The sequence below is a fragment of the Octopus bimaculoides genome, chromosome 22 (genome assembly GCF_046866305.1).
Source record: "Octopus bimaculoides isolate indiv1 chromosome 22, ASM4686630v1, whole genome shotgun sequence".
Classification (NCBI taxonomy): domain Eukaryota; kingdom Metazoa; phylum Mollusca; class Cephalopoda; order Octopoda; family Octopodidae; genus Octopus; species Octopus bimaculoides.
The window spans coordinates 23461338-23477540 of NC_142949.1; the positions used below are offsets into that span (position 1 = coordinate 23461338).

General features: G+C 36.4%; 1 protein-coding gene across 1 annotated transcript in view; it reads right to left on the reverse strand.

Moving 5' to 3' along the window:
• The window catches only part of LOC106872174 (sialin), a 77808-nt gene that overhangs the window by 22299 nt on the left and 39306 nt on the right, over positions 1-16203 (reverse strand). Inside the window, exons 4-5 of the mRNA XM_014919064.3 lie at positions 5104-5191; positions 1072-1167 (exon numbers count right to left, since the gene is read on the reverse strand). Of these exons, the coding sequence (XP_014774550.2) occupies positions 1072-1167; positions 5104-5191 (184 nt within the window). The remainder of the gene's footprint in view (positions 1-1071; positions 1168-5103; positions 5192-16203) is intronic.

Sequence of the window (16203 nt, forward strand, 5' to 3'; positions counted from 1 at the left end):
ATCAACCAAGCACCCCACTCCACTAGGAGTGGTGGCCATATACCAATAATATAGGCCTACAACTGTAAATACTATATAAAACCATCAGGTTAATCACTATATCTTATTTTAATCTCAGGAATCAATGTAAATGATGATGATTCTGCGATGTAATTAATATGAGAAGCATACACTGATACATACTAGCAATTGCACATGTCCCTAATTAAAATCAGGCTCTGCATCCAGTGGCAGTACTGAATGAGATAGCAAGGAAGTGCCTATGAAAGAAGATTAAGTTTTGAAGAAATTTGTGATTGAATTTTCCAGGTTCAAAGAACTATTAAGAATTACAAGTTAATGAAACCTTTGTCAGGTTTGGCACTTCTAAAATTAAAGTGCTCTTATGTAGCAATGGTATTTACTTTATTAAATAAATTATTTAGAATCATAGAACAGCGTGGAGGCGCAATGGTCCAGTGGTTAGGGCAGTGGACTCATGGTCATAGGATCACGGTTTCGATTCCCAGACCGGGTGTTGTGAGTGTTTATTGAGCGAAAACACCTAAAGCTCCACGCAGCTCCGGCAGGGGATGGTGGCAAACCCTGTTGTACTCTTTCACCACAACTTTCTCTCACTCTTACTTCCTGTTTCTGTTGTGCCTGTAATTCAAAGGGTCAGCCTTGTCACACTGTGTTACGCTGAATATCCCCGAGAACTATGTTAAGGGTACACGTGTCTGTGGAGTGCTCAGCCACTTGCACATTAATTTCACGAGTAGGCTGTTCCGTTGATCGGATCAACTGGAACCCTCGACGTCGTAAGCGACGGAGTGCTAACATAGAACAGCAGAAGTAATGAGGGATGTGTTTCCATCCACCTCTCACCAGATGCCTAATATTGTACCATTTCAACCAGCTATGTTGATGGTGAGGTCCATGGATTTTGATGGAACTACCTTTCAACACCAAGGGACAACCCTCCACTTTCCAAACCAATCACTGTCAATCACTGTCAATCAATTCACATGAAAATGGTTAGAATCTCATTTGTAACCTCAAAGATGATGGCAGAAAAATAGACAGACTTACCAAAAATATAAAACACTGAGGACCAACCATCACCAAAACCATATTCACAAAGTAATGCTGATAGTGGGAAGGTTACGACATTTCCAAGAAATGTTCCTGAAACAGAGAACCATTAGAAAGAATTATACAAAAAAAAAATAAAGATGAAATTTAAAAAATCCCAAACAATTAACTTTTTAAAATGAGGGGAATCAAAGAATTTCTTTTTTTTACTGTCTTTTTAATTAGCAGTTGTTTAATTCCATTTGATCCCTGATCAATAAGATCAATGAGCAATAAGTGGTTAAGTTGTGATTGTCTTGTATCTGGAACTAAATTACTTTGTGTAATGGGGTCATTTCTTAGGATTGTTGGATGAGATTTGAGGGAGATTAGGCTGCTGTCTCTAGCAGGTTTCTTGAAGTGTACAACAAAATGGCTGGAACAGCTGTTTGAACTTTCGACCAGATGAACAGGAGTTGATAACCTTCAACTTTTAACCATTGCATTTCATAAAATTGATTTCCATATTTCATGTACATTGTCATTACAAGGCGCCATCTGGAGTTCATTTCTTTATATTATTTATTGTTAGATCTATATTCATCAACCAGTTTTGATTAAAGAAATATTCGATAGAGAGCTAAGAAGGAGACTGTATGTGACAGCTTGACCTGCAGCAAATAGCAGCCATATCTTCCTCAAATCATCTCCAACCATCTTACAAACAAGGATCAGATTAAATAGATGTAGTTGTAGATATTCCATCATAGGTTCATCACATCAAGATTTATCTGGAAGCCAGACAAAAACAACAACAACAACAATTATAGACAACAGACTTCTTCAGTGTTAATTATGAAACTTTAATACATTGAAACTGCATTTGTCTGATGATAGTTTTTTTTATCTAATAAATCAACTGAAAGTTTAACATCTGTTGTAGAGGAAATATTTGGCTACAAAACAGAAATGTTATACTGTTAGTTGTAATGTATATTAACAACTGTTGCTTCACTTTTAAAACTTTGCTGTCAACTTCTTCACAAAGATTGATAACTAAATTAATTACTTTGTTCATCATCAAAACATAGGATTATTATTCTTTAGAACATCTAATTTGGCCAAAGTTTTGAAAATTTCATCAATGTTCTGTGGAATAATTTCTTTTGACTATGAATGAAGATAATTTTGTTAGGAACTCCATTTTTAAATGTGAAAGTGTACATGAAGTTGGTAGGATGATTGGGTGACAAGGGTAAGGCACAGAGTTCGATTCCTGGAATGGGCTGTATGTTGTATCCTTGAGCAATGCACTTCATTATATGCTGCTCAGCTGAAAATAAGTTTGAGCAGCAGGTATAGAAGTCATCACCACAAAGTGTGATTCTCCTATAGAAAGATTATTATGATGGCCTGACATGTCCATGGCCTTGACTCACACACATACACATAATTCTGTGTGTTAGGGTCTTAACCCTACTACTACATAGCCCCTTGGGTACAAATATATTCTCCCATGGCCACAGGCACAGCTGTTTCTTCCAATTGAAGACAAGAAAAACAAAACCAAAACTAAAAGGGAACCTTTTGTACCTTTCCTAATCTCAAACTAAGCTGTTTTTGAGGATTGGTTTAGCTAAGATTAAGAAATTGAAGTTGTGATGTTTACTTTTCTCAAGATATTAATGTCTTAAAGCTAGACTGTACCTACACTAGGATTTGAAACCAAATTAAAAATTTATCTCACTTCAGTTTCACAAATTTGACAGGATTTAAAAATAACCAAACAAATGTAAATCATATTCATCAATTTAAAACTTTTGTATGGCTTGATCTTTAAAATTGAACCATTAAACTTTGAAAGTCATTGTCATTGTTGTCGTCATTGTCATCACCACAGCTGTCGCCCCTGCTGCTGTTGCTGTCACGATCACCATTTTACATCTGTGTCTGTTTTACTTTCATGTTGGCATGGGTTAGATGAGTCTGATCGCACCTTCCCTCTTATCAAAATCATTCAGCCATCATCTACAAACGGCCATCAATCTTTATCAGCATGGGTGTATCATCTTTCCTTATCAATTTTGAATATCAAAGCTTTCCTTATCAAAGCATCTAATAACATGGAGCAGAAGCATTGTATCATGCCATCACTACTACAGAGGTTTTCTACATAAGTGATGCCCCTCCCCAACCACCTATTCTGTATAAGTATTTTCAGAATTACACTTCATCTGGATAAGTTGCACACGGTCTTCACACCTGCTGTGTGTTGGGGTTAATTATTTATGCTATACCTTTGAAGACTAAAAAATTTGGCAATGAAGAGGAAAAAAAGGGCAGTGAAGTACATGTATTTAGTTATCTAAAATTTTACATTCAAAATTAAAATCTGGCTGAGATTAATTCTTGTTGCATTTATTAATAAAATAAGAAAGTAAAATACATAGGCGCAAGAGTGAATGTGTGGTAAGTAGCTTGCTTACCAGCCCCATGGTTCTGGGTTCATTCCCACTGCATGGTGCCTTGGGCAAGTGTGTTCTACTATAGTCTCGGGTCGACCAAAGCCTTGTGAGTGGATTTGGTAGACGGAAAACTGAAAGAAGCCCGTCGTATATATATATATATATATATATATGTATGTGTTTGTGTGTCTGTGTTTGTCCTACCAACATCGCTTGACAACCGATGCTGGTGTGTTTACGTCCCCATAACTTAGTGATTTGGCAAAAAAGACCGTAGAATAAGTACTAGGCTTCCAAAGAATAAGTCCTGGGGTCGATTTGCTCGACTAAAAGCGGTGCTCCAGCATGGCCACAGTCAAATGACTGAAACAAGTAAAAGAGTATATAGAAGTTGAGAGTTGATCAACAATACCCTCCCACCACATTATCTACTAAAAAGAGCAGATGCACACAGTTAAGGGCTAATAATGTATGTTTTTTTTTCATATATGGGTTTGTGGTTTTATATTTAAGGATATGTGCTTTTCCAGTGAAGATGTGTGGCATTGTGGTTAGTGCATTTGCTTACAAATGTAAGCTCATGAGTTTGTTTCTAGGCATTGCATTGTGTCCTTGAGCAAGATACTTTATTACTCCAGTCCATTTAGCTGGCAAAAATGAGTAGTATTCATATTTCAAAGGGTCAGCCTTGTCACATCCTGTGTTATTTTGAATCTCCCTGAGAACTATGTTAGTGGAATGCTCAGTCACTTGCATGTTAATTTCATGAGGAGGCTGTTCCATTGATTGGATCAACTGGAACACTTATGTTCATAACTGATGGAGTACCAGTTAAATGTACTTTTCCTGTAGGTGTATGTGTGTTTTATATAAAAGTATAAATCATTTTTGTAAATAACTGAGGTAGCTTTTATACCAGGGCTCTAATTTTAAAAAAATACTAAGTCAATAAAGTTTGGTACTAGATTTAATATAATTCCTTATATGGAAATATAAATATGTATTGTAACAGTGGTGAAAAATTTCTGGTGAGTTGAGTAGGCAATGCAGGTTCAATTTTTAGTTGAGCAAGTTTCTTTTTATTTACCCAAGTCAATCAATATCCATTGATCTGCTAATTTGATAATCCATCAGTCTAACACTTGCATAGTAAAAAAAAAAATACATCAGATGTTTAAGAAATAAGGGCTAACGTGAAGTTTTTATTTAAGCAGACCAGACATTACATGTGGTGGCCATGTAGAGGCCACATGAGATGACACATTATGTATGTCCTTAGAGGTTTTATATATATATATATTGTCAGTAGTTAATGTATCCAAAAAAGAACCACATTTTTAAAAATTAGAGCAGTAATATATTTTTTAGGAAGTTAATTGTTAAGGCCAGTCAAAGAATGGCCATTGGTTTTGCACCCATAAAGCACTTGTTTGTATCGGTGACTTGTCAAAATCAAATGGCCAAAGGCACACAACCTCTAGGCTGATCAAGATGTGCATGGAAGATGCACAGGAACAATAAGCACTATTTATATATGTTTATATATATAAAAAAATGAGGAACAGCTGGAAAAGTAAACACTTACCTGCATATGTAAATGATAACAATTTGGTGCGTTCCATAGGAGGGGCCCAGTTACCCCACACAGTATGCATAGCAGGAAAGCTGACACCCTACAAATAGGATTAAATATGTTTATTTTTCAGTGTCTGGAACCATGAATCATGATTTAGAATTTATACACTCAAAGGCTTGTGAATCATGCATAAGAGATTTGAACCCACGATCTGGTAATTCAATAGTTTAACCAGCTATATGAGGAGGAAAAAGAAGAAGGTGTTTATGTAAAGGATGGTGCTTTTTGTCAGTGGTTTGGTCAGGGAAGTACAAACCTATATTCTTTCAAAGATATTTGTTTACATCTACCTCATATGAAACAAGAGAGAGAGGGGGAGAGAAGAGAGAGAGGGGGAGGAGAGAGATAGGGGAAGGAGGGAGAGAGAGAGAGAGAGAGAGAGAGAGAGAGAGAGAGAGAGAGAGTTGGAAAAATTGCTGATTTCAATGATGCTTTTCAGTATTTTGTTTCAAACTTCTTTCATCCTGAATTCAGATTCTGCTGAAGTCAATTTTTTTTAAGCCTTCAAAGTTGATCAAAACAATACCAGTTGAATACTGGGCTCATTTAAATCAAACACACCTGTTTCCCTGCACTGTTATCACAACTCAATTTTGATGTTGTAGATGTTGTTGCTTAGATTTGTCTACAACAATGGTATCCATTTATAAAGTCAATGACTCCAACAATTTGCAAATGTTCAAACTTGCAGCCCTGCCCCCACCTACATTGAACATGAAAAAGTTCATGTACTTTGGGGTATTGAATAATCTCCCCCCCCCCCTGTTTATTAATTTTTCAGATTTTTCCACTCCACCTGCTTTTATTCCCTCGCCCCCACTTATTAATTTTTAAGATTCCCCCACCCCTGCACTTTTATTCCAATCCTCCCCCCTTATTAAATTTTGCTAATTTGTCTCCGGTGAAATTTCATTGTAAGCTATTCATATTGATACAACAGCTGGAGAATCTAATAATAATTTTATTTTACATTAAAATTGTTGTATATATATGACAAAAAAAGAACATTCCAAGTAATACCATATGTTATAAAATAAATAGGACATATAAGCTAAATAAGTAATTCTGGTTTTAGAAAAAAATCAAGGGTGGCAGCCTAGAAAATTTTAAATAATGATTTCTATTTAGGCACAAAGCCAACAATTTGTGGGGAGGGACAACTGGATTAAAGCGGTCCAGTACATTACTGGTGCTTTATTTTATTGACCTTGTAGGGATGAAAGGTAAAGCTAACCTCAGTGGGATTGAACTTAGAACATAACGGGCCATAACTCTATGCTGCAAGGCATGTTGCCCGATGCTTAGGCACAAGGCCAGCAATTTAAAGGGAAGGGGAAAGTGGATTAAACTGACCCCTGTTACTAATACAAAACAACAAACTCTGGAGAATTCATTTTTATTTTGACTAACACAAATTGTGAATCAGCATGACAAAAAAAAAAAAAACATTGATGACAGGAATGGGAAGAAAACCTCAAGTGTTCTGTTTGTTTTCATAACACATGGAAGAAAAAAAATATTTACTACAATATATGTAGCCAACGTTCATGTGGGTGAGCCTTCAACATATTAGGGCATTGATAACCTTCAACCCAAAGAAGACTGATCGTTTCAAGACACAACACACCTGCTTCAGGATACATAGAAAGCAAGGAAATTGCTGTTAGAACATATGCTTTACAACAAGCTAGAGTTTTTAAAGACTTGAGGCTGGACAAAGTGCCCCAGTCTGTAACATACATGTGAGTTTACTGTTACTCCACACTATAATCAACGAATCTTCATTTTCGATTTCTCTATGATTTCTCTACCAATCACCAACACAAATTCTATGCAAACTAAGAACTTCAATGACAAACTGTTTATCATTACAGGATAAGCTTTTTATGGAATAAGGATTTAACAACATCAAAATGACTCAAGTAATATCTCTTTGAACTTTTTTTCATAACATCATGGCAGAGAAAAGAGTATTTTGTGGTGCGACGTATGGAAATTATTCTATAGAAGAAAAGCAAGCATGTGGTGAACAAATGCAAAGAGGAGTATAATTCTGAATTAGAGCAAATGAAAGGGAAAACTCATTGGGCTACTAAAAGGAAATGCCATGTTCCACACACCCCAAACCACGGATATCTTGCCAAAGCAGTTTGTTTGTTTTACTCGAATTTGGCAGGTGTCAAAAACTTTGATCGACTACTTGATTCTGCTGTTAAAGTAGCCAAATGCTGTTATGAAAAATATCTGAAAGGTGAACTTGATAGCACTGAAAAAATTCCCAAGAAATGTTTCAGAGTCAATGAGGAGTTCATAAAACAAAAGCACCAAACATGAGAGACACCTTGTTTGAATGATTTGTGGATGTTAGAACATGCAAGATTACCACAAGCTCTTTTCCTATTACAGGTTGAAAAATTTTATGAGGAGTTGATTTGCCAACACCAAGACACACCAACTGAGGGAAAGCTTTATTCTTCAAAAAAACTGGATGAATGGTTGGCAAAAAGTGCATGGGGTATCACTAAATTACCAAACAAATGCATTTCAGTCCCTAAAGAGCAATGTGTTGAGCACATTCAGGATTATTTGAAGAACATATAGAGTGTGTGTCATTATTTCTTTGACAAATTTGGTGTAGATCCTCCTATTATCAATAGAGATCAAATGCCCTTGCACTGGAAAAGTAGTGGACAACCTATTTTATCATTCAGAAACCAAGAGACGTTTGTCAAAGAAAACCACCACCTGTCTAGGAAACATATCACAGTTTTCACCCAGGTTAGCAATAATACCAAAATCAATCTTATTTCAGAATTTGTATTTAAAAGAACTGGAAAAAGACCACCACTACTGAATACCCTGCCTACATTGAAATATCAATGGTCTCCGAAAGGTTCTTATAGATGAGAACAGCTGCTCTGTACTATTGAAAACCTTCCAAACTGATTCAATATGTTTCCACATGAAAACATTGCCATTTATGTGCTTGATGACTACATGGTACATTTGATGCCAGAAGTGAGAGATGCCCTCTGGAAAAGGAGTTATGTGCTAGTCATCACTGGCAGTGGTATCACCAGATTTGTTCAAGTTAATGACATGCACTTGCACAAACAACTGAAAGCAAAATATTGCAAAATAGAGAAAGCAAAAATGCTAGACACGTTATTTCAAACTCTGAATAAAATACCCACACCCAATCAATCTGAGATGATGCAGATACTACATCAAGTGCATGCAGTTGCAAGATTGATGTTGAAGCTGCTTTCAAGTCAATGTGGGCCACAAACACTTTCAATGACTCTGAAGATTATAAGGTGTCAGACCGAATCATGCACCTCATTGGTCTATCGATGTGACAGTTTTGTCTACAGATAATGTCAAAACCCTCCCCAAATACTATTCAAAGAGTCATTAAGAACTTAATTCCACTGAAAGGGGTCAAGCATGCAAATGATATTGGAGGCTCAAAATCATTTGATGGTGGTGGTGTTGAGGAAAAATCTTCCGAAAGTGAGTCGGAAGATGAAAGTGAGCCATCTGGGAATCTTTTGAAGGTCATTGACCCATCTGGAGAAATCTCCAGGGAGGTTTTGCAGGACTCAAATCATGGTCGGCCAAATATGATGATGGGAAGCCCTATCTCTCTTGTAGGAATCAGCAGTGATGGTCAGGTTAATAAAGATACCCAGTTCCTTGAAAAAATACAGAAAGTGCTGGATGAAAATGAGACCTCTACCCTTATTTTGCCACAAATGTCTTATTTTTATTATCCAAATGTATATCTTAACTGAAGTGAACGTTTGAAGCACACGTATGTGCTAATTTCACTTGCCTCTTGTTAATTTCTTCTGCCTCATTATGTCATTATATGTGCTTTAAGATGGTTTTTTCCTAATTTTCGTACATATGCTATATAGTTACTGATTCCCATCCAACCCCATTTATTCCAACCCACACGCTTATATGAATTTAAGCAAATGCCCAGCCCACCCCTGCTTATTCCAGCCTCCCCCTATTGGGATCCGAGAGAAAATAATTAGTTTAAAAAAAAAAAAAACAAGTGAGACAACCTAGAAAATTTTAAAATTTTATATAGTTACCATTATATAATTACTGATTTTCTAACCCACCTGCTTATATGAATTTAAGCAAATGTCCAGCCTACCTGCTTATTCCAGCCCCGCCTATTATTTGGGACCCAAGAGTAAAACAGTTAAGAATTAAATATTTATTAACAAAACTAATAATGGTTTATCTGTCATTTAACACTCAGTGAGGTTTGATGCAGCTGGTCGATAATCAAAGTCATTCCAAATCTGACTATCCTGTCTTTTTTTGCATATCAAGAACTAGATTACCCAAAGTATCCTTCTTCATTTAAAACACTAAGGTATGTGATTTGAGGGCTGTTTGGTTACTATTTCTTGCAACAATGTAGCCGCCACAGTATTAGCTTGTCTTGTCATGCTTTCTGTTTGTTCCTCTGCTCTATAAACACATCCTGACAAAGAATGTATTATCATAAATTATCCTGTTTGTCAATAATTCACAAGAAAGTACATTTGTTGATGTCGAAGGTCAAAGTAAAAGGAAACATCTAGTGGTTCTTCTTTTTGCTCTGGGACAGGCAAAGAAGGAATTGTTATCTCTGCCAGTCAAGGAATATTTAACATTTGTACTGTTAGACTGAATCAAGTTCACAGGAGATTGGATTACAACAGAACGCTACAAGAAAAACTTAACCTCATCACTCATAAAGAAAAAAACAAAGACAAAACAAGCCAACAAGGCTGTCTCAGTGTGGATGCACAACATGCTAAAAATAGCAGCAAAATCATCACACACCTGACATTCTTCAATAAAAAAAGGAGAAAGGTGGAGAGTTAGCAGAAACGGCATGGCAGGTGAAATGCTTAGCAGTATTTCATCTATCTTTATATTCTGAGTTCAAATTCTGCAGAGGCTGACTTTGTCTTTCATCCTTTTTACAGAGCTTTAGGCTCAGTTCAAATGGCTATGTAGAACTGCTGGAGACTGTGGTCGGTCAGACTCTGGCTAGAAAGGGTTGCTGCTAGGAGGTCATATGTGTGGTAGCAGGATTTGGCTCCGCCATACCTCTGGAAAGAATCGGAAGTGGTTTTTGGAGAATTTCTATGACTTCACCAGCCCCAATTTCTGGTCTCCTGATTCCTCTCATTGTAATCCCATAGATTGCAATGTGTAGGGTACAGTTGAGAAAGACACTAACTGCTCTGCCTGAAACACCATGGATGAGCTGGTGACCAAGATCAAGGAGGTATTTGAAGACCTTCCTAGGGACACAGAGAGGAATGCATGCACCAGGTTCCAGAGCCGTGTTGGGGCCGTAGTGGAATCTGAGGGTGTATTCTTTGAATAAATAGTCATCTTCCAGTCATAATCTAGTTGGTATTTTTCGCTTTTTTAAAATACTTTTATTTTTGGATGGGTTATTGTGTTTTCTATTCCTTTTATGCCAACTGTTGAATTTAGCCTGAAGTCTCTGTAGCCTGATTTAAAAATCTTATGGAGGAAGATGAATGGTCAACATAGAAAATCAGGAATTGGATTGACTGTATGAAAGAATCTACTGTGAAAACACACAGCAATTCTAACATTGGTAAATAACTGCACCCTGATGATGGTATTACTATTAACAAAAAACAGTAATGTTACAATTATCAATGTATATACTTTGACAATTACGAATATCAATGAAAGTAACAAAGTTTTCTATAGACAAACATCATATACATAATATTTCTCTCATGGAAACACTGGTACTGATGGGAATTTTCAGTCTTTGAGAAACGCTATAGAAGTTGGTCCTTAGTTGTATGCAAACAGGTGTTGGTAGCTGCAACCTCAACGAAGATCTATTTGCTCTCATGCACCCTCGCTTTAATTACCATGTGATTGTTTGTCCTTAATTAGAGTTATGCATGGCCCAAACTGCTGAACCAGTCATTAGCTATTAAGATCTAAAGCTGCTTTTAAAACCTGTCAAAATCACAACAGTCAAGGACTTCCCCAACTTGTCAAATTTTATAGGGAACCACTGTCCAAATGTTTGAAGTTGCTGTTGTTGTTACATACTCCACATCTGTTATCTCCACAATCCTTCATTGAGAATTCTGACTTATTCTCTGATGTGAATTTTGTCCTCATGGGATGTTTTTTGAGATTTTTTGGCTAAAGTTTACTGTTTTTTATAAGGCTGTCAGTGTGCATGCACACTGACATTGCACATCCAGCGAAGCACACTAACTTCATTTCTTTCAAACCTATTCATGTCTTCAGCTGTCACAGCCCATGTTTCACTGTCATGTAGCATGGTTGTTTACACACAGGCATCATATAATCATTTCACTCTGAAGGAGAGGCCCTTTGTTACCGACAGAGGTAGGAACTCTCTGAACTTTGTCCAACCCCTTCTTGTTCTAGCAGCTATGCTCTTGGAGCATCCACCCCCACTACTATCTAAGGTGTCACCTTTACCTTTGTAGCAGTTGACTATGGTGCTACTACACCAATCATTGGGTATGACTTCTTTGCATACTACTTGGTTAACTATATATATATATATATATATATATATATATGCATATTCTGATCCAAAATGGAGATGAATACCAACATTTCCATGTGATATGCTTGAACAATTGTGAAAATTTCTTCACATGAAACCATTGGCAGCCTTGTTAACCCACAAATAAAGTCATTCATCATCACCATTAACACTTAACGTTTGTTTTCTGTGTTGGCAGGGGTTGGATGAAATGTATACGTGTACATACATGAGTATGTATGTGTGTGTGTGTGTATGTAACTCTTTCACATACAGTGTGTGTATCTCTTTCTCTCTCTCTCTCTATATATATATGTATACATACACAAACGTGCACAGTATAAAAGAATACATACTGAGTGAACCTCATTGATTTGAACTATGAATCTCTGAGCTCGCAGTCCTATTCTGTTTGGACTGCCTATTTGACTATTACTACCATGACCATCCAATGCAAATCCTGAGTTATTAATTCAGAAAACTTTATCACAGATATTGGCGGTTGTCTCATGGGAAATTTTAAATAATTGCTGACCGCAACAACAGCTGTTGTATAATAAAAGGATTTTTTTTATTGTAACACAACACTTGAAAGGTCATCATCACCACTACTACCATGATGATGACAATTACGGCCACAACAATGACGACGATGACAATGACCACCACCACCACCACCACCACCACCACCACCACCACCACCACCACCACCACCACTGCTGCTGCCACCAACCACAATACTTTTTCATTTAAAATATATTTAAACTATGTAAACTATGTGCATTTTCCTTCTTTTATTATACATATATATATATAAGCTGTAAGACTTTATCCATAAAATATATTTCTAACTTTGCCATTGTTCTCTTTATCCTTTTCTCTCTTTATATATATATATACATATATGCAAATTAAAATTACAGTTAAGGGTATCTAAGAGATACCACCATGCTAGATATAGCAGCCAAAACTTGACTCTAAAGCCACATTGTGGTTTTAGAGTCAAGTTTTGGCTGCTATATCTAGCATGGTGGTATCTCTTAGATACCCTTAATTATAATTTTAATAATAATTATTACCTATGAGGTTTCTATTCCCATGCTGGTCACCTGATATGATCGGTATTTTAAATAATGATCTTATCCTTATTTGTATGAATATATATATATGTATGTATATATATATATATATATATATATATATATATATATATATATATATATATATATATATATATATATTTGCGTTAGAACTCACCATGTGGAGATAATTGAAATTCTCTTCTCTTTTCTTACTATGTATATATATATATATATATATATTCATATGTGTATATATATATGTGTGTGTGCATGTATATATATATATATATATATATATATATATATATATATATATATATATATATATATATATACATACATATATATATACATACATATGAATACACACATGCACACACACATATTTTTATTATCTTTATTATTGTAATTATTAATATTATTGTTATTATTATTATTATTATTATTATTATTGTAAGTGTGCATACTCGACAGAGTGTAAGTACCTTGAGAGAAAAGTTGGTGACCTAAGAAGCATCAGTTGTGGTGTGCAAGAGAGACGATTGTGCTGGTATGGTCATGTGGCAAGAATGGATGAGGATAGCTGTGTGAAAAAGTTCCACACCCTAGCAGTAGAGGGAACCTGGGATGAAGTGGTGAAGCATGACCTTCGAACATTAGGCCTCACCAAGGCAATGACTAGTGACCAAGACCTTTGGAAATATGCTGTGTGTGAGAAGACCCAGCAAGCCAAATGAGACCATAATCTAGCCTATGCCAGGAGTGTAGCCAGCCCACTTATGCGTACCTTTGCTTCATTGGACACTAAACTCTGCTTGGACACTAAACTCTGCTTGGACACTAAACTCTGCTTGTAATTGTTGAGGCAAGTGAAATCGAAATCGAATCAAATTCGATGACTGGCACCCATGCCAACCTTTCCTTCTGCTTGCAAAGACCTGTTGGAGCAAGTGAAACCGGAATCGTAATTGAACCAATTTCGATGACTGGCACCCGTGCCAGTAGAGTGCTAACAGCACCGTCCGAGCATGATCATTGCCAGAGCAGCTGTCTGGCTTCCGTGCCGGTGGCATGTAAATAGCACCATTTGAGTGTGATCATTACCAGCATCGCCTTACTGGCACTTGTGCTGGTGGCACATGAAAAAACATTCGAACAAGGTCATTGCCAGTGCCGTTGGACCGGATCCTGTGCAGGTGGCACATAAAAAATACCATTCGAGCGTGGCCGTTGCCAGTACCGCCTGACTGGCCCTCATGTCGGTGGCACGTAAAAGCACCCATTACAGTCTCGGAGTGGTTGGCATTAAGAAGGGCATCCAGCTGTAGAAACTCTGCCAGATCAGATTGGAGCCTGGTGCAGCCAATTGGTTCGTCAGTCCTCAGTCAAATCATCCAACCCATACTAGCATGGAAAGCGGACGTTAAATGATTATTATTATTATTATTATTATTATTATTATTATTATTATTATTATTATTATTATTATTATTATTAAGGCGGTGAGCTGGCAGAATTGTTAGCATGCCGGGTTAAGTGCTTAGCAGTATTTCGCCTGTCGCTACATTCTGAGTTCAAATTCCGCCGATGTCAGCTATGCTTTCCATCTTTTCAGGGTCGATAATTTAAGCACTAGATGAACACTGGGTAGATGTGATTGACACATTTCCTCCCCTCAAAAATGGCTGCCATTGTGGAAAAATTTGAAACCAACATCATCATCATTATTATTATTATTATTATTATTATTATTATTATTATTATTATTATTAGTATTATCATTATTATTATTATTATTGTTGTTGTTGCTGTTATTATTATTAGGTACAATTGTTAGCCCACTGAGCAAAATGTCTAGTGGCATTACTTCTGTCTTCATGTTCTAAGTTCAAATTTCACTGAGGTTGCCTTAGCTTTCATCCTTTTGGGATTAAAAAAATAAGTGCCAGTTGATCACTGGGGTTAATGTAAGTAACTTACTTCGTCCCCATGAAATTGCTGGCCTTGTGCCAAAAATTTGAAATTATTGCTGTCATTATAATTTAAAACAGTTTGATTTGGCCCTATGCAACTTAATGTTTTGTTGGCTCATTGGGCTCAGCTAAGTTCCTGTGACAAGCCCTTAAAACTTTAAGTTACAAGGGGCCAAATCAAACAGTTTTAGATGGCACCTGTACCAGTGGAGTGCTAAGAGCACTGTCCGAATGTGATCGTTGCCAGAGCAGCTGTCTGGCTTCCATGCCAATGGCACATAAATAGAACCATTCGAGTGTGGTCTTTACCAGTGTCGCCTTCCTGGCACTTGTGCTGGTGGCACGTGAAAAGATATTTGAGTGAGGTTGTTGCCAGTGCCGCTGGATTGGTTCCTGTGCAAGTGGCATGTAAAATACACCATATTGTGCGTGAGTGTTGCCAGTACCGCCTGACTGGCCTTTGTGTCGGTGGCACGTAAAGGCACCCACTACACTCTCGGAGTGATTGGCATTAGGAAGGGCATCCAGCTGTAGAAACTCTGCAAAATCAGACCGGAGCCTGGTGTAGCCATCTGGTTCACCAGTCCTCAGTCAAATCGTCCAACCCATGCAAGCATGGAAAGCGGATGTTAAACGATGATGATGATGAACTACTATATGTGTTGAGCGCCTCTTTCTTTCATTTTTCCACTCCCTCATATACATACATACATACATACATACAGTCACAGATACACACATACATACATACATACATAGATATGTGTGTATGTGTGTGCATATATGTATATATATCACTCTAGCTATCTCTGTATAGTTACATAGACTTATATGCATGTGTGTGTATATATACACAATATGCTTCAATGTTTTATGCAATGTAGACTTGTTTTGTGAGTTCAGCAGCAATTAAATTCCCTGAACATAACGCTCAATTAACTGAACACACCAGGCTGATGGTCCTATTCATCAGCATATTAGTTCTGTCTCTACTACTGCTACTGCTGCTGCTACTGCTGCTGCTGCTTTTGTTGCTGCCATTGCAGTTGCTGCCATTTCCACTGCCGCTACAAGTTTGCTTTGAATTTATAACATATATGAAGCTCACAATGTAAACACTTGCAAGAAATGCTGCTCAGCATTTTGTCTGAAGTGCTAAATAGTAATAATAATAATAATAATAATGATAATAATAATAATAATAATAATAATAATAATAATAATAATAATAATAATAATAATAATAATAATAATAAATAGTAATAATAGTAATAATAATAGTAATAATAATAATAATAATAATAATATTAATAATAGTAATAATAATGATAGTAGTAATAATAATAATAATAATCAATAATAATAATAATAATAACAACAATAATAATAATATTAATAATAGTAA